The 19,740-nt window shown below is 47.7% G+C and overlaps 2 protein-coding genes across 2 annotated transcripts in view; one reads left to right on the forward strand and one right to left on the reverse strand.

Moving 5' to 3' along the window:
* WDR31 (WD repeat domain 31) overlaps window positions 1–19,740 on the forward strand; it is an 88,946-nt gene that overhangs the window by 14,974 nt on the left and 54,232 nt on the right. The gene's annotated exons all lie outside the window — the stretch shown is intronic.
* The window catches only part of BSPRY (B-box and SPRY domain containing), a 40,119-nt gene that overhangs the window by 4,360 nt on the left and 16,019 nt on the right, over window positions 1–19,740 (reverse strand). The window contains exons 2-5 of the mRNA XM_073558288.1: window positions 18,111–18,209; window positions 15,414–15,644; window positions 15,169–15,194; window positions 14,663–14,787 (exon numbers count right to left, since the gene is read on the reverse strand). Of these exons, the coding sequence (XP_073414389.1) occupies window positions 14,663–14,787; window positions 15,169–15,194; window positions 15,414–15,644; window positions 18,111–18,209 (481 nt within the window). The remainder of the gene's footprint in view (window positions 1–14,662; window positions 14,788–15,168; window positions 15,195–15,413; window positions 15,645–18,110; window positions 18,210–19,740) is intronic.

Genomic DNA, 19,740 nt, shown 5'->3' on the forward strand with positions numbered 1-19,740 from the left:
TACTGACCGGAGGTGTAGCAGAAGACAGGGAGAGAGGATATATGGTGGTGCAGTCTTATACTGACCGGAGGTGTAGCAGAGGACAGCGACAGAGCATATATGATGGTGCAGAGTCTTATAATGACCGGAGGTGTAGCAGAGGACAGGGACAGAGGATACATGATGGTGCAGTGTCTTATACTGACCGGAGGTGTAGCAGAGTACAGGAACAGAGGATACATGATGGTGCAGTGTCTTATACTGACCGGAGGTGTAGCAGAGGACAGGGAGAGAGGATATATGATGGTGCAGAGTCTTGTACTGACCGGAGGTGTAGCATAGGACAGGGAGAGAGGATATATGATGGTGCAGTGTCTTATACTGACCGGAGGTGTAGCAGAGGACAGGGACAAAGGGTATATGATGGTGCAGAGTCTTATACTGACCGGAGGTGTAGCAGAAGACAAGGAGAGAGGATATATGGTGGTGCAGAGTCTTATACTGACCAGAGGTGTAGCAGAGGATAGGGACAGAGGATATATGATGGTGCAGTGTCTTATACTGACCGGAGGTGTAGCAGAGGACAGGGACAGAGGATATATGATGGGGCAGTGTCTTATACTGACCGGAGGTGTAGCAGAGGACAGGGAGAGAGGATATATGATGGTGCAGTCTTATACTGACCGGAGGTGTAGCAGAGGACAGCGACAGAGCATATATGATGGTGCAGAGTCTTATACTGACCGGAGGTGTAGCAGAGGACAGGGACAGAGGATACATGATGGTGCAGTGTCTTATACTGACCGGAGGTGTAGGAGAGGACAGGGACAGAGGATATATGATGGGGCAGTGTCTTATACTGACAAGAGGTGTAGCAGAGGACAGGGACAGAGGATATATGAGGGTGCAGTGTCTTATACTGACCGGAGGTGTAGCAGAGGACAGGGACAGAGGAGATATGATGGTGCAGAGTCTTGTACTGACCGGAGGTGTAGCAGAGGACAGGGACAGAGGATATATGATGGTGCAGAGTCTTGTACTGACCGGAGGTGTAGCATAGGACAGGGAGAGAGGATATATGATGGTGCAGTGTCTTATACTGACCGGAGGTGTAGCAGAGGACAGGGACAAAGGGTATATGATGGTGCAGAGTCTTATACTGACCGGAGGTGTAGCAGAAGACAGGGAGAGAGGATATATGGTGGTGCAGTCTTATACTGACCGGAGGTGTAGCAGAGGACAGCGACAGAGCATATATGATGGTGCAGAGTCTTATACTGACCGGAGGTGTAGCAGAGGACAGGGACAGAGGATACATGATGGTGCAGTGTCTTATACTGACCGGAGGTGTAGCAGAGGACAGGAACAGAGGATACATGATGGTGCAGTGTCTTATACTGACCGGAGGTGTAGCAGAGGACAGGGAGAGAGGATATATGATGGTGCAGAGTCTTGTACTGACCGGAGGTGTAGCATAGGACAGGGAGAGAGGATATATGATGGTGCAGTGTCTTATACTGACCGGAGGTGTAGCAGAGGACAGGGACAAAGGGTATATGATGGTGCAGAGTCTTATACTGACCGGAGGTGTAGCAGAAGACAAGGAGAGAGGATATATGGTGGTGCAGAGTCTTATACTGACCAGAGGTGTAGCAGAGGATAGGGACAGAGGATATATGATGGTGCAGTGTCTTATACTGACCGGAGGTGTAGCAGAGGACAGGGACAGAAGATATATGATGGTGCAGAGTCTTGTACTGACCGGAGGTGTAGCAGAGGACAGGGACAGAGGATATATGATGGGGCAGTGTCTTATACTGACCGGAGGTGTAGCAGAGGACAGGGAGAGAGGATATATGATGGTGCAGTCTTATACTGACCGGAGGTGTAGCAGAGGACAGCGACAGAGCATATATGATGGTGCAGAGTCTTATACTGACTGGAGGTGTAGCAGAGGACAGGGACAGAGGATACATGATGGTGCAGTGTCTTATACTGACCGGAGGTGTAGGAGAGGACAGGGACAGAGGATATATGATGGGGCAGTGTCTTATACTGACCGGAGGTGTAGCAGAGGACAGGGAGAGAGGATATATGATGGTGCAGTCTTGTACTGACTGGAGGTGTAGCAGAGGATAGAGACAGAGCATATATGATGGTGCAGAGTCTTATACTGACCGGAGGTGTAGCAGAGGACAGGGACAGAGGATATATGATGGTGCAGTGTCTTATACTGACCGGAGGTGTAGCAGAGGACAGGGACAAAGGGTATATGATGGTGCAGAGTCTTATACTGACCAGAGGTGTAGCAGAAGACAGGGAGAGAGGATATATGGTGGTGCAGAGTCTTATACTGACCGGAGGTGTAGCAGAAGACAGGGAGAGAAGATATATGGTGGTGCACAGTCTTATACTGACCAGAGGTGTAGCAGAGGACAGGGACAGAGGATATATGAGGGTGCAGTGTCTTATACTGACCAGAGGTGTAGCAGAGGACAGGGACAGAGGACATATGATGGTGCAGTGTCTTATACTGACCGGAGGTGTAGCAGAGGACAGGGACAAAGGGTATATGATGGTGCAGAGTCTTATACTGACCGGAGGTGTAGCAGAGGACAGGGAGAGAGGATATATGGTGGTGCAGAGTCTTATACTGACCAGAGGTGTAGCAGAGGACAGGGACAGAGGATATATGAGGGTGCAGTGTCTTATACTGACCGCAGATGTAGCAGAGGACAGGGACAGAGGAGATATGATGGTGCAGAGTCTTGTACTGACCGGAGGTGTAGCAGAGGACAGGGACAGAGGATATATGATGGTGCAGAGTCTTGTACTGACCGGAGGTGTAGCAAAGGACAGGGAGAGAGGATATATGATGGTGCAGTGTCTTATACTGACCGGAGGTGTAGCAGAGGACAGGGACAAAGGGTATATGATGGTGCAGAGTCTTATACTGACCGGAGGTGTAGCAGAAGACAGGGAGAGAGGATATATGGTGGTGCAGTCTTATACTGACCGGAGGTGTAGCAGAGGACAGCGACAGAGCATATATGATGGTGCAGAGTCTTATACTGACCGGAGGTGTAGCAGAGGACAGGGACAGAGGATACATGATGGTGCAGTGTCTTATACTGACCGGAGGTGTAGCAGAGGACAGGGACAGAGGATACATGATGGTGCAGTGTCTTATACTGACCGGAGGTGTAGCAGAAGACAGGGAGAGAGGATATATGGTGGTGCAGAGTCTTATACTGACAAGAGGTGTAGCAGAGGACAGGGACAGAGGATATATGAGGGTGCAGTGTCTTATACTGACCGGAGGTGTAGCAGAGGACAGGGACAGAGGAGATATGATGGTGCAGAGTCTTGTACTGACCGGAGGTGTAGCAGAGGACAGGGACAGAGGATATATGATGGTGCAGAGTCTTGTACTGACCGGAGGTGTAGCATAGGACAGGGAGAGAGGATATATGATGGTGCAGTGTCTTATACTGACCGGAGGTGTAGCAGAGGACAGGGACAAAGGGTATATGATGGTGCAGAGTCTTATACTAACCGGAGGTGTAGCAGAAGACAGGGAGAGAGGATATATGGTGGTGCAGTCTTATACTGACCGGAGGTGTAGCAGAGGACAGCGACAGAGCATATATGATGGTGCAGAGTCTTATACTGACCGGAGGTGTAGCAGAGGACAGGGACAGAGGATACATGATGGTGCAGTGTCTTATACTGACCGGAGGTGTAGCAGAGGACAGGAACAGAGGATACATGATGGTGCAGTGTCTTATACTGACCGGAGGTGTAGCAGAGGACAGGGAGAGAGGATATATGATGGTGCAGAGTCTTGTACTGACCGGAGGTGTAGCATAGGACAGGGAGAGAGGATATATGATGGTGCAGTGTCTTATACTGACTGGAGGTGTAGCAGAGGACAGGGACAAAGGGTATATGATGGTGCAGAGTCTTATACTGACCGGAGGTGTAGCAGAAGACAAGGAGAGAGGATATATGGTGGTGCAGAGTCTTATACTGACCAGAGGTGTAGCAGAGGATAGGGACAGAGGATATATGATGGTGCAGTGTCTTATACTGACCGGAGGTGTAGCAGAGGACAGGGACAGAGGATATATGATGGTGCAGAGTCTTGTACTGACCGGAGGTGTAGCAGAGGACAGGGACAGAGGATATATGATGGGGCAGTGTCTTATACTGACCGGAGGTGTAGCAGAGGACAGGGAGAGAGGATATATGATGGTGCAGTCTTATACTGACCGGAGGTGTAGCAGAGGACAGCGACAGAGCATATATGATGGTGCAGAGTCTTATACTGACCGGAGGTGTAGCAGAGGACAGGGACAGAGGATACATGATGGTGCAGTGTCTTATACTGACCGGAGGTGTAGGAGAGGACAGGGACAGAGGATATATGATGGGGCAGTGTCTTATACTGACCGGAGGTGTAGCAGAGGACAGGGAGAGAGGATATATGATGGTGCAGTCTTGTACTGACTGGAGGTGTAGCAGAGGATAGAGACAGAGCATATATGATGGTGCAGAGTCTTATACTGACCGGAGGTGTAGCAGAGGACAGGGACAGAGGATATATGATGGTGCAGTGTCTTATACTGACCGGAGGTGTAGCAGAGGACAGGGACAAAGGGTATATGATGGTGCAGAGTCTTATACTGACCGGAGGTGTAGCAGAAGACAGGGAGAGAGGATATATGGTGGTGCAGAGTCTTATACTGACCAGAGGTGTAGCAGAGGACAGGGACAGAGGATATATGAGGGTGCAGTGTCTTATACTGACCGGAGGTGTAGCAGAGGACAGGGACAAAGGGTATATGATGGTGCAGAGTCTTATACTGACCGGAGGTGTAGCAGAAGACAGGGAGAGAGGATATATGGTGGTGCAGTCTTATACTGACCGGAGGTGTAGCAGAGGACAGCGACTGAGGATACATGATGGTGCAGTGTCTTATACTGACCGGAGGTGTAGCAGAGGACAGGAACAGAGGATATATGATGGTGCAGTGTCTTATACTGACCGGAGGTGTAGCAGAGGACAGGGACAAAGGGTATATGATGGTGCAGAGTCTTATACTGACCGGAGGTGTAGCAGAAGACAAGGAGAGAGGATATATGGTGGTGCAGAGTCTTATACTGACCAGAGGTGTAGCAGAGGATAGGGACAGAGGATATATGATGGTGCAGTGTCTTATACTGACCGGAGGTGTAGCAGAGGACAGGGACAGAGGATATATGATGGTGCAGAGTCTTGTACTGACCGGAGGTGTAGCAGAGGACAGGGACAGAGGATATATGATGGGGCAGTGTCTTATACTGACCGGAGGTGTAGCAGAGGACAGGGAGAGAGGATATATGATGGTGCAGTCTTATACTGACCGGAGGTGTAGCAGAGGACAGCGACAGAGCATATATGATGGTGCAGAGTCTTATACTGACCGGAGGTGTAGCAGAGGACAGGGACAGAGGATACATGATGGTGCAGTGTCTTATACTGACCGGAGGTGTAGCAGAGGACAGGGAGAGAGGATATATGATGGTGCAGAGTCTTGTACTGACCGGAGGTGTAGCATAGGACAGGGAGAGAGGATATATGATGGTGCAGTGTCTTATACTGACCGGAGGTGTAGCAGAGGACAGGGACAGAGGATACATGATGGTGCAGTGTCTTATACTGACCGGAGGTGTAGCAGAGGACAGGAACAGAGGATACATGATGGTGCAGTGTCTTATACTGACCTGAGGTGTAGCAGAGGACAGGGAGAGAGGATATATGGTGGTGCAGAGTCTTATACTGAACAGAGGTGTAGCAGAGGATAGGGACAGAGGATATATGATGGTGCAGTGTCTTATACTGACCGGAGGTGTAGCAGAGGACAGGAACAGAGGATACATGATGGTGCAGTGTCTTATACTGACCGGAGGTGTAGCAGAGGACAGGGAGAGAGGATATATGGTGGTGCAGAGTCTTATACTGAACAGAGGTGTAGCAGAGGATAGGGACAGAGGATATATGATGGTGCAGTGTCTTATACTGACCGGAGGTGTAGCAGAGGACAGGGACAGAGGATATATGATGGTGCAGAGTCTTGTACTGACCGGAGGTGTAGCAGAGGACAGGGACAGAGGATATATGATGGGGCAGTGTCTTATACTGACCGGAGGTGTAGCAGAGGACAGGGATAGAGGATATATGATGGTGCAGTCTTATACTGACCGGAGGTGTAGCAGAGGACAGCGACAGAGCATATATGATGGTGCAGAGTCTTATACTGACCGGAGGTGTAGCAGAGGACAGGGACAGAGGATACATGATGGTGCAGTGTCTTATACTGACCGGAGGTGTAGGAGAGGACAGGGACAGAGGATATATGATGGGGCAGTGTCTTATACTGACCGGAGGTGTAGCAGAGGACAGGGAGAGAGGATATATGATGGTGCAGTCTTATACTGACTGGAGGTGTAGCAGAGGATAGAGACAGAGCATATATGATGGTGCAGAGTCTTATACTGACCGGAGGTGTAGCAGAGGACAGGGACAGAGGATATATGATGGTGCAGTGTCTTATACTGACCGGAGGTGTTGCAGAGGACAGGGACAAAGGGTATATGATGGTGCAGAGTCTTATACTGACCAGAGGTGTAGCAGAAGACAGGGAGAGAGGATATATGGTGGTGCAGAGTCTTATACTGACCGGAGGTGTACCAGAAGACAGGGAGAGAGGATATATGGTGGTGCACAGTCTTATACTGACCAGAAAGTGTAGCAGAGGACAGGGAAAGAGGATATATGAGGGTGCAGTGTCTTATACTGACCAGAGGTGTAGCAGAGGACAGGGACAGAGGATATATGATGGTGCAGTGTCTTATACTGACCGGAGGTGTAGCAGAGGACCTGGACAAAGGGTATATGATGGTGCAGAGTCTTATACTGACCGGAGGTGTAGCAGAAGACAGGGAGAGAGGATATATGGTGGTGCAGAGTCTTATACTGACCAGAGGTGTAGCAGTGGACAGGGACAGAGGATATATGAGGGTGCAGTGTCTTATACTGGCCGGAGGTGTAGCAGAGGACAGGGACAGAGGATATATGATGGTGCAGAGTCTTGTACTGACCGGAGGTGTAGCAGAGGACAGGGACAGAGGATATATGATGGGGCAGTGTCTTATACTGACCGGAGGTGTAGCAGAGGACAGGGAGAGAGGATATATGATGGTGCAGTCTTATACTGACCGGAGGTGTAGCAGAGGACAGCGACAGAGCATATATGATGGTGCAGAGTCTTATACTGACCGGAGGTGTAGCAGAGGACAGGGACAGAGGATACATGATGGTGCAGTGTCTTATACTGACCGGAGGTGTAGGAGAGGACAGGGACAGAGGATATATGATGGGGCAGTGTCTTATACTGACCGGAGGTGTAGCAGAGGACAGGGAGAGAGGATATATGATGGTGCAGTCTTGTACTGACTGGAGGTGTAGCAGAGGATAGAGACAGAGCATATATGATGGTGCAGAGTCTTATACTGACCGGAGGTGTAGCAGAGGACAGGGACAGAGGATATATGATGGTGCAGTGTCTTATACTGACCGGAGGTGTAGCAGAGGACAGGGACAAAGGGTATATGATGGTGCAGAGTCTTATACTGACCAGAGGTGTAGCAGAAGACAGGGAGAGAGGATATATGGTGGTGCACAGTCTTATACTGACCAGAGGTGTAGCAGAGGACAGGGACAGAGGATATATGAGGGTGCAGTGTCTTATACTGACCAGAGGTGTAGCAGAGGACAGGGACAGAGGATATATGATGGTGCAGTGTCTTATACTGACCGGAGGTGTAGCAGAGGACAGGGACAAAGGGTATATGATGGTGCAGAGTCTTATACTGACTGGAGGTGTAGCAGAAGACAGGGAGAGAGGATATATGGTGGTGCAGAGTCTTATACTGACCAGAGGTGTAGCAGAGGACAGGGACAGAGGATATATGAGGGTGCAGTGTCTTATACTGACCGGAGGTGTAGCAGAGGACAGGGACAGAGGAGATATGATGGTGCAGAGTCTTGTACTGACCGGAGGTGTAGCAGAGGACAGGGACAGAGGATATATGATGGTGCAGAGTCTTGTACTGACCGGAGGTGTAGCATAGGACAGGGAGAGAGGATATATGATGGTGCAGTGTCTTATACTGACCGGAGGTGTAGCAGAGGACAGGGACAGAGGATATATGAGGGTGCAGTGTCTTATACTGACCGGAGGTGTAGCAGAGGACAGGGACAGAGGAGATATGATGGTGCAGAGTCTTGTACTGACCGGAGGTGTAGCAGAGGACAGGGACAGAGGATATATGATGGGGCAGTGTCTTATACTGACCGGAGGTGTAGCAGAGGACAGGGATAGAGGATATATGATGGTGCAGTCTTATACTGACCGGAGGTGTAGCAGAGGACAGCGACAGAGCATATATGATGGTGCAGAGTCTTATACTGACCGGAGGTGTAGCAGAGGACAGGGACAGAGGATACATGATGGTGCAGTGTCTTATACTGACCGGAGGTGTAGGAGAGGACAGGGACAGAGGATATATGATGGGGCAGTGTCTTATACTGACCGGAGGTGTAGCAGAGGACAGGGAGAGAGGATATATGATGGTGCAGTCTTATACTGACTGGAGGTGTAGCAGAGGATAGAGACAGAGCATATATGATGGTGCAGAGTCTTATACTGACCGGAGGTGTAGCAGAGGACAGGGACAGAGGATATATGATGGTGCAGTGTCTTATACTGACCGGAGGTGTTGCAGAGGACAGGGACAAAGGGTATATGATGGTGCAGAGTCTTATACTGACCAGAGGTGTAGCAGAAGACAGGGAGAGAGGATATATGGTGGTGCAGAGTCTTATACTGACCGGAGGTGTACCAGAAGACAGGGAGAGAGGATATATGGTGGTGCACAGTCTTATACTGACCAGAAAGTGTAGCAGAGGACAGGGAAAGAGGATATATGAGGGTGCAGTGTCTTATACTGACCAGAGGTGTAGCAGAGGACAGGGACAGAGGATATATGATGGTGCAGTGTCTTATACTGACCGGAGGTGTAGCAGAGGACCTGGACAAAGGGTATATGATGGTGCAGAGTCTTATACTGACCGGAGGTGTAGCAGAAGACAGGGAGAGAGGATATATGGTGGTGCAGAGTCTTATACTGACCAGAGGTGTAGCAGTGGACAGGGACAGAGGATATATGAGGGTGCAGTGTCTTATACTGGCCGGAGGTGTAGCAGAGGACAGGGACAGAGGATATATGATGGTGCAGAGTCTTGTACTGACCAGAGGTGTAGCAGAGGACAGGGACAGAGGATATATGATGGGGCAGTGTCTTATACTGACCGGAGGTGTAGCAGAGGACAGGGAGAGAGGATATATGATGGTGCAGTCTTATACTGACCGGAGGTGTAGCAGAGGACAGCGACAGAGCATATATGATGGTGCAGAGTCTTATACTGACCGGAGGTGTAGCAGAGGACAGGGACAGAGGATACATGATGGTGCAGTGTCTTATACTGACCGGAGGTGTAGGAGAGGACAGGGACAGAGGATATATGATGGGGCAGTGTCTTATACTGACCGGAGGTGTAGCAGAGGACAGGGAGAGAGGATATATGATGGTGCAGTCTTGTACTGACTGGAGGTGTAGCAGAGGATAGAGACAGAGCATATATGATGGTGCAGAGTCTTATACTGACCGGAGGTGTAGCAGAGGACAGGGACAGAGGATATATGATGGTGCAGTGTCTTATACTGACCGGAGGTGTAGCAGAGGACAGGGACAAAGGGTATATGATGGTGCAGAGTCTTATACTGACCAGAGGTGTAGCAGAAGACAGGGAGAGAGGATATATGGTGGTGCAGAGTCTTATACTGACCGGAGGTGTAGCAGAAGACAGGGAGAGAGGATATATGGTGGTGCACAGTCTTATACTGACCAGAGGTGTAGCAGAGGACAGGGACAGAGGATATATGAGGGTGCAGTGTCTTATACTGACCAGAGGTGTAGCAGAGGACAGGGACAGAGGATATATGAGGGTGCAGTGTCTTATACTGACCAGAGGTGTAGCAGAGGACAGGGACAGAGGAGATATGATGGTGCAGAGTCTTGTACTGACCGGAGGTGTAGCAGAGGACAGGGACAGAGGATATATGATGGTGCAGAGTCTTGTACTGACCGGAGGTGTAGCATAGGACAGGGAGAGAGGATATATGATGGTGCAGTGTCTTATACTGACCGGAGGTGTAGCAGAGGACAGGGACAGAGGATATATGAGGGTGCAGTGTCTTATACTGACCGGAGGTGTAGCAGAGGACAGGGACAGAGGAGATATGATGGTGCAGAGTCTTGTACTGACCGGAGGTGTAGCAGAGGACAGGGACAGAGGATATATGATGGTGCAGAGTCTTGTACTGACCGGAGGTGTAGCATAGGACAGGGAGAGAGGATATATGATGGTGCAGTGTTTTATACTGACCCGAGGTGTAGCAGAGGACAGGGACAAAGGGTATATGATGGTGCAGAGTCTTATACTGACCGGAGGTGTAGCAGAAGACAGGGAGAGAGGATATATGGTGGTGCAGTCTTATACTGACCGGAGGTGTAGCAGAGGACAGCGACAGAGCATATATGATGGTGCAGAGTCTTATACTGACCGGAGGTGTAGCAGAGGACAGGGACAGAGGATACATGATGGTGCAGTGTCTTATACTGACCGGAGGTGTAGCAGAGGACAGGAACAGAGGATACATGATGGTGCAGTGTCTTATACTGACTGGAGGTGTAGCAGAGGACAGGGAGAGAGGATATATGATGGAGCAGAGTCTTGTACTGACCGGAGGTGTAGCATAGGACAGGGAGAGAGCATATATGATGGTGCAGTGTCTTATACTGACCGGAGGTGTAGCAGAGGACAGGGACAAAGGGTATATGATGGTGCAGAGTCTTATACTGACCGGAGGTGTAGCAGAAGACAAGGAGAGAGGATATATGGTGGTGCAGAGTCTTATACTGACCAGAGGTGTAGCAGAGGATAGGGACAGAGGATATATGATGGTGCAGTGTCTTATACTGACCGGAGGTGTAGCAGAGGACAGGGACAGAGGATATATGATGGTGCAGAGTCTTGTACTGACCGGAGGTGTAGCAGAGGACAGGGACAGAGGATATATGATGGGGCAGTGTCTTATACTGACCGGAGGTGTAGCAGAGGACAGGGAGAGAGGATATATGATGGTGCAGTCTTATACTGACCGGAGGTGTAGCAGAGGACAGCGACAGAGCATATATGATGGTGCAGAGGCTTATACTGACCGGAGGTGTAGCAGAGGACAGGGACAGAGGATACATGATGGTGCAGTGTCTTATACTGACCGGAGGTGTAGCAGAGGACAGGAACAGAGGATACATGATGGTGCAGTGTCTTATACTGACCGGAGGTGTAGCAGAGGACAGGGAGAGAGGATATATGATGGTGCAGTGTCTTATACTGACCGGAGGTGTAGCAGAGGACAGGGAGAGAGGATATATGATGGTGCAGTCTTATACTGACCGGAGGTGTAGCAGAGGATAGAGACAGAGCATATATGATGGTGCAGAGTCTTATACTGACCGGAGGTGTAGCAGAGGACAGGGACAGAGGATATATGATGGTGCAGTGTCTTATAATGACCGGAGGTGTAGCAGAGGACAGGGACAAAGGGTATATGATGGTGCAGAGTCTTATACTGACCAGAGATGTAGCAGAAGACAGGGAGAGAGGATATATGGTGGTGCAGAGTCTTATACTGACCGGAGGTGTAGCAGAAGACAGGGAGAGAAGATATATGGTGGTGCACAGTCTTATACTGACCAGAGGTGTAGCAGAGGACAGGGACAGAGGATATATGAGGGTGCAGTGTCTTATACTGACCAGAGGTGTAGCAGAGGACAGGGACAGAGGATATATGATGGTGCAGTGTCTTATACTGACCGGAGGTGTAGCAGAGGACAGGAACAGAGGATACATGATGGTGCAGTGTCTTATACTGACCGGAGGTGTAGCAGAGGACAGGGAGAGAGGATATATGATGGTGCAGAGTCTTGTTCTGACCGGAGGTGTAGCATATGACAGGGAGAGAGGATATATGATGGTGCAGTGTCTTATACTGACCGGAGGTGTAGCAGAGGACAGGGAGAGAGGATATATGATGGTGCAGAGTCTTGTACTGACCGGAGGTGTAGCATATGACAGGGAGAGAGGATATATGATGGTGCAGTGTCTTATACTGACCGGAGGTGTAGCAGAGGATAGGGACAGAGGATATATGATGGTGCAGTGTCTTATACTGACCGGAGGTGTAGCAGAGGACAGGGACAGAGGATATATGATGGTGCAGAGTCTTTTACTGACCGGAGGTGTAGCAGAGGACAGGGACAGAGGATATATGATGGTGCAGAGTCTTGTACTGACCGGAGGTGTAGCATAGGACAGGGAGAGAGGATATATGATGGTGCAGTGTCTTATACTGACCGGAGGTGTAGCAGAGGACAGGGACAGAGCATATATGATGGTGCAGAGTCTTATACTGACCGGAGGTGTAGCAGAGGACAGGGACAGAGGATACATGATGGTGCAGTGTCTTATACTGACCGGAGGTGTAGCAGAGGACAGGAACAGAGGATACATGATGGTGCAGAGTCTTATACTGACCGGAGGTGTAGCAGAGGACAGGGACAGAGGATTTATGATGGTGCAGAGTCTTGTACTGACTGGAGGTGTAGCAGAGGACAGGGACAGAGGATATACAGTCATATGTAAAAGTTTGGGCACCCCTATTAATGTTAACCTTTTTTCTTTATAACAATTTTGGTTTTTGCAACAACTATTTCAGTTTCATATATCTAATAACTGATGGACTCAGTTATATTTCTGGATTCAAATGAGGTTTATTGTACTAACAGAAAATGTGCAATCTGCATTTAAACAAAATTTGACCGGTGCAAAAGTATGGGCACCCTTATCATTTTCTTGATTTGAACACTCCTAACTACTTTTTACTGACTTGTTGAAGCACTAAATTGGTTTTGTAACCTCATTGAGCTTTGAACTTCATAGCCAGGTGTATCAAATCATGAGAAAAGGTACTTAAAGTGGCCACTTGCAAGTAGTTCTCCTATTTGATTCTCCTATGAAGAGTGGCATCATGGGCTCCTCAAAACAACTCTCAAATGATCTGAAAACAAAGATTATTCGACATAGCTTTTCAGGGGAAGGATGCAAAAAGTTGTCTCAGAGATTTAACCTGTCAGTTTCCACTGTGAGGAACATAGTAAGGAAATGGAAGAACACAGGTACAGTTCTTGTTAAGCCCAGAAGTGGCAGGCCAAGAAAAATATCAGAAAGGCAGAGAAGAAGAATGGTGAGAACAGTCAAGGACAATCCACAGACCACCTCCAAAGACCTGCAGCATCATCTTGCTGCAGATGGTGTCACTGTGCATCGGTCAACAATACAGCGCATGCATAACGCCTTTTTGTATGACCAAACAACTCAATCTTTGTTTCATCAGTCCACAGGACCTTCTTCCAAAATGTAACTGGCTTGTCCAAATGTGCTTTTGCATACCTCAGGCGACTCTGTTTGTGGCGTGCTTGCAGAAACGGCTTCTTTCGCATCACTCTCCCATACAGCTTCTCCTTGTGCAAAGTGCGCTGTATTGTTGACCGATGCACAGTGACACCATCTGCAGCAAGATGATGCTGCAGGTCTTTGGAGGTGGTCTGTGGATTGTCCTTGACTGTTCTCACCATTCTTCTTCTCTGCCTTTCTGATATTTTTCTTGGCCTGCCACTTCTGGGCTTAACAAGAACTGTACCTGTGTTCTCCCATTTCCTTACTATGTTCCTCACAGTGGAAACTGACAGGTTAAATCTCTGAGACAACTTTTTGTATCCTTCCCCTGGAGAGCTATGTTGAATAATCTTTGTTTTCAGATAATTTGAGAGTTGTTTTGAGGAGCCCATGATGCCACTCTTCATAGGAGAATCAAATAGGAGAACTACTTGCAAGTGGCCACCTTAAATACCTTTTCTCATGATTTGATACACCTGGCTATGAAGTTCAAAGCTCAATGAGGTTACAAAACCAATTTAGTGCTTCAGGAAGTCATAAAAAGTAGTTAGGAGTGTTCAAATCAAGAAAATGATAAGGGTGCCAATACTTTTGCACCGGTCAAATTTTGTTTAAATGCAGATTGCACATTTTCTGTTAGTACAATAAACCTCATTTGAATCCAGAAATATAACTGAGTCCATCAGTTATTAGATATATGAAACTGAAATAGCTGTTGCAAAAACCAAAATTGTTATAAAGAAAAAAGGTTAACACTAATAGGGGTGCCCAAACTTTAACATATGACTGTATGATGGTGCAGAGTCTTGTACTGACTGGAGGTGTAGCAGAGGACAGGGACAGAGGATATATGATGGTGCAGTGTCTTATACTGACCGGAGGTGTAGCAGAGGACAGGGAGAGAGGATATATGATGGTGCAGTGTCTTATACTGACCGGAGGTGTAGCAGAAGACAAGGAGAGAGGATATATGATGGTGCAGAGTCTTATACTGACCAGAGGTGTAGCAGAGGACAGACAGGGCCCACAGTCTGTTCAGTAATGGACTCTGACAACAATTCATGTTAAAGTTTAACTTCTCCGACTCCTGAGGCTCAAGAATTCCTTCGGCTTCTTCTGTTCTACAATGAAAAGACACAGATTGATAAGATGTATAACTGCCATATCCTGCTAATAACGGCATCATCCACCGTCACATCATGTATCAAACTGACAACAGCAAAGCAATGCAGACTTATGTATTTCCATGGTAACAGACCACAAACAGATCCCGAGAGGTCCAACCCTGTGGTCACGCTCCCTCCTATCTATCCCTCAAATTTTTCCTAAAGGACCAAATGTTATCAGAGTGTCACTAGAGAAGAGGACGACTGCACGATCAGACTACACAGGGGATTGTTTGTAGTCTGTTACCATGGAGACACATAAGGCTGCAGAGGATTGCTACATTTACTGTGCAGGCTTGTCTGCTTATAATATTAGAGTTTCGCACAAGCACTGACCTGTCCTCCATTTTATTTTCAGACAACTGAGGAGAAAAAAAAAACAGAAAAAAGTGAGATTAGGATATAAAAAAACAGAATTACAATACAAATGCCTTAAATTCTGATAAAACAGAATAAACATAACCCGGGGACGTCTAACACCAGGAAGGTCTCTATCCTGGTATATCATTTATAATCCAGAACATTTCAGAGTCTAATTCCGGTCTAAAGGAATCTCCTGTGTAGTCCAGATTATTACGTACAATGAGGCTGAGGTCGTCCATCTTGGTCAGCATGTCCACCAGATAGCTCCTGATCCCAGACAGCTTCTTGGTGGACTCCGTCCAGTGGGCTCTCTGGGTGAGGATCCCTTGCTGGGCCCGCTCCTCCTCCGCGTGGATCTCCTCCAGCAGGCGCTGTTCCTCATTGTCACACACGGTGCGGATGAAATTCAGTCGCTGGATGATCATCTCACGAGCTTTCCTGGCCGTGCTCTGTAACAGAGGTGAGGGCTCATTACACTGTGTCACATGTACAGTTGTGGCCAAAAGTATTGACACCCCTGCAATTCTGTCAGATAATACTCAGTTTCTTCCTGAAAATGATTGCAAACACAAATTCTTTGGTATTATTATCTTCATTTAATTTGTCTTAAATGAAAAAACACAAAAAGAATTGTCCTAAAGCCAAATTGGATATAATTCCACACCAAACATAAAAAAGAGGGTGGACAAAAGTATTGGCACTGTTCGAAAAATCATGTGATGCTTCTCTAATTTGTGTAATTAACAGCACCTGTAACTTACCTGTGGCACCTAACAGGTGTTGGCAATAAGTAAATCACACCTGCAGCCAGTTGACATGGATTAAAGTTGACTCAACCTCTGTCCTGTGTCCTTGTGTGTACCACATTGAGCATGGAGAAAAGAAAGAAGACCAAAGAACTGTCTGAGGACTTGAGAAACCAAATTGTGAGGAAGCATGAGCAATCTCAAGGCTACAAGTCCATCTCCAAAGACCTGAAAGTTCCTGTGTCTACCGTGCGCAGTGTCATCAAGAAGTTTAAAGCCCATGGCACTGTGGCTAACCTCCCTAGATGTGGACGGAAAAGAAAAATTGACAAGAGATTTCAATGCAAGATTGTGCGGATGTTGGATAAAGAACCTCGACTAACATCCAAACAAGTTCAAGCTGCCCTGCAGTTCGAGGGTACAACAATGTCAACCCGTACTATCCGTCGGCGTCTGAATGAAAAGGGACTGTATGGTAGGAGGCCCAGGAAGACCCCACTTCTTACCCCAAGACATAAAAAAGCCAGGCTGGAGTTTGCCAAAACTTACCTGAAAAAGCCTAAAACGTTTTGGAAGAATGTTCTCTGGTCAGATGAGACAAAAGTAGAGCTTTTTGGGCAAAGGCATCAACATAGAGTTTACAGGAGAAAAAAAGAGGCATTCGAAGAAAAGAACACAGTCCCTACAGTCAAACATGGCGGAGGTTCCCTGATGTTTTGGGGTTGCTTTGCTGCCTCTGGCACTGGACTGCTTGACCGTGTGCATGACATTATGAAGTCTGAAGACTACCAACAAATTTTGCAGCATAATGTAGGGCCCAGTGTGAGAAAGCTGGGTCTCCTCAGAGATTATGGGTCTTCCAGCAGGACAATGACCCAAAACACACTTCAAAAAGCTCTAGAAAATGGTTTGAGAGAAAGCACTGGGGACTTCTAAGGTGGCCAGCAATGAGTCCAGACCTGAATCCCATAGAACACCTGTGGAGAGATCTAAAAATGGGAGTTTGGAGAAGGCACCCTTCAAATATCAGGGACCTGGAGCAGTTTGCCAAAGAAGAATGGTCTAAAATTCCAGCAGAGCATTGTAAGAAACTCATTGTTACCGGAAGCGGTTGGTTGCAGTTATTTTGGCTAAAGGTTGTGCAACCAAGTACTAGGCTGAGGGTGCCAATACTTTTGTCTGGCCCATTATTGGAGTTTTTTGTGAAATGATCAATGTTTTGCTTTTTGCTTCATTCTCTTTTGTGTTTTTTCATTTAAGACAAATTAAATGAAGATAATAATACCAAAGAATTTGTGATTGCAATTATTTTCAGGAAGAAACTGAGTATTATCTGACAGAATTGCAGGGGTGTCAATACTTTTGGCCGCAACTGTACATGGAGGAGAATGGGAATACAGATCTACAATCACAATTCTGCACCATTCAGAGCTAAAACCTCCCAGCAGCCCCAACTTCTGCATCATACACGAAAGCTTCTGCAGCTACTGTACAGTGATCTGTAATAAGAAGAACTACAGTAACTGTCCTCCAGCATTTTGGGAGCTGTTCTTGATAAGTCACCTGACAGTAGCACCTAGCAGAATAGTGAGTGCAGCTCTGGGGTATAATACAGGATGTAACTCAGGATCAGTAATGTAATGTATGTACACAGTGACTGCACCAGCAGTATAGTGAGTGCAGCTCTGGGGTATAACACAGGATGTAACACAGGATGAGTACAGGATCAGTAATGTAATGTATGTACACAGTGACTGCACCAGCAGAATAGTGAGTGCAGCTCTGGAGTATAATACAGGATGTAACTCAGGATCAGTACAGGATAAGTAATGTAATATATGTACACAGTGACTGCACCAGCAGAATAGTGAGTGCAGCTCTGGAGTATAATACAGGATGTAACGCAGGATCAGTACAGGATAAGTAATGTAATGTATGTACACAGTGACTGCAACAGCAGAATACTCTGTGCAGCTCTGAAGCATAATACAGGTTTTAGCTATGGATGAAAGTGAATATCGCATTGTTATTTCAGGTCTATGGTATTTTCAAGGTTGAGAATACTGGAAATTGTGATGACGAGTCCTGCCCCCTCCATGCTGGCAGTTGTTGTCTTGTATATGGCGTATATCTCAGGAGTACATGGCTGTGGACTGAGGATATAATTACCGCCACTTGTGGGATCTTAGCCGGCAGCACGTCACTCAGATACTTCTCTATTCCTGCTGTTTGCAGCTGCAGCTTTTCGCATTGATCGACAATCTTGTTCTGAGAAGAAAACATTTCATTAGTGACGTTTGAGACGACAGCGGTGGGATCAATACAGGACATCAGACCTGACAGATGCAGTCCTGCTTGCTGTCAGTGAATGGTTAAGAATACCCCTTTAATTAGCGTAAAGAATAACTCTGCTTCAGGGATGGCAGCTGTTTTCCTGACTGAGAAGATGAGCTATGGGGTGCTGTATGTAGAGCTGCTAATCCCTATGGAGATTACCCCCTAATCCTACATGAAAGTGATACCCACATGTCGGCTGGTAACCCAACTCCTGAGGTGTTCCCTGCCCTGAATCCAGGAGCCAAGGAATCAGGCCGGGAATAAAGGCGTCCATTGTGCGAGGGCCAGATGCAGAGAATGCCGTATTGTTGTCATTGGCGGCCATGATGAGCGCGGCCACAGACCTGTCTCCGGATGGCGATAACTGAACAGATTACTCTTTTTAAAGGGGAACTCCTACTGGATTTTGGTATAAAGTAGGGATCCACCTTTCTTCATTTCTGCATTAGTGTAATTTCTGATGTGCACCAGAGGTATCTGTGCAGGGGCAGAGAAACGAATCAGTCTCTACCCATCCTGGAATGGCTGATACCAGGGAACAATAGATTGCACCAGCTAGGAGGGACACAGGGATGGCTGACTCTAGAAGTTGCAGGACTTGTCCTACAAGAACGTGGAATCTCCTCTAGTCAGTTCTTCATCTCAAGGCAGAGCCATGGTGACCGCTGCAGGCGGCGAGGGGTCTGACAAGCCAAGAATTCCCCAGTTCTCCCTGTTGTCAGGCACTCTGCATTGTTATGGGGACACAGGCTATTCTTCTTGTGGTGACATAACGGCTGTCACTGCTATGAAGGGACTGTAGCGGAGCACTGCAGATGCCATTGTTATGGGGCACTGTTGTCACAGTTATGGGGGCACTGTGAAAGTCATTGTTACAGAGGGCACTGGCTGTCACGTTAATAGGGACTGTGTCTGTAACTGTTATAGGTTATAATATGGATGTCACTGTTATGGGGGCACTGTGGATGTGACAACTGATATGGGTGAGATTATTGATGTCACTGTTATGGAGGAGATTATGGATGTCACCATTGTGGGGGCACTGTGGATGTGACAACTGTTAAGGGGGAGATTATGACAGGCACTGTTATGGAGAAATTTTTGGCTGTCACTGTTATGGGGACATCTTGGCTGTGATGATTTTGTGGGCAGGCACGGCAAATTTGTCTAAGTATTCGGACCTCTTTGGCTGTCACTGTTATGAGGGCTATTAGGTCAGGCACTGTTATGGGGGCACAGTTGTCTCTGTATTGGGACCGCTGAATGTCACTTATGGGTGCTATTAGGGCAGGCACTGTTATGGAGGCACAGTTGTCTCTGTATTGGGACCGCTGAATGTCACTTATGGGTGCTATTAGGGCAGGCACTGTTATGGGGGCACAGTTGTCTCTGTATTGGGACCGCTGAATGTCACTTATGGGTGCTATTAGGGCAGGCACTGTTATGGGGGCACAGTTGTCTC

Source organism: Dendrobates tinctorius, unplaced genomic scaffold (genome assembly GCF_039654945.1).
Source record: "Dendrobates tinctorius isolate UK_male_01 unplaced genomic scaffold, ASM3965494v1 ptg000013l, whole genome shotgun sequence".
Lineage (NCBI taxonomy): Eukaryota > Metazoa > Chordata > Amphibia > Anura > Dendrobatidae > Dendrobates > Dendrobates tinctorius.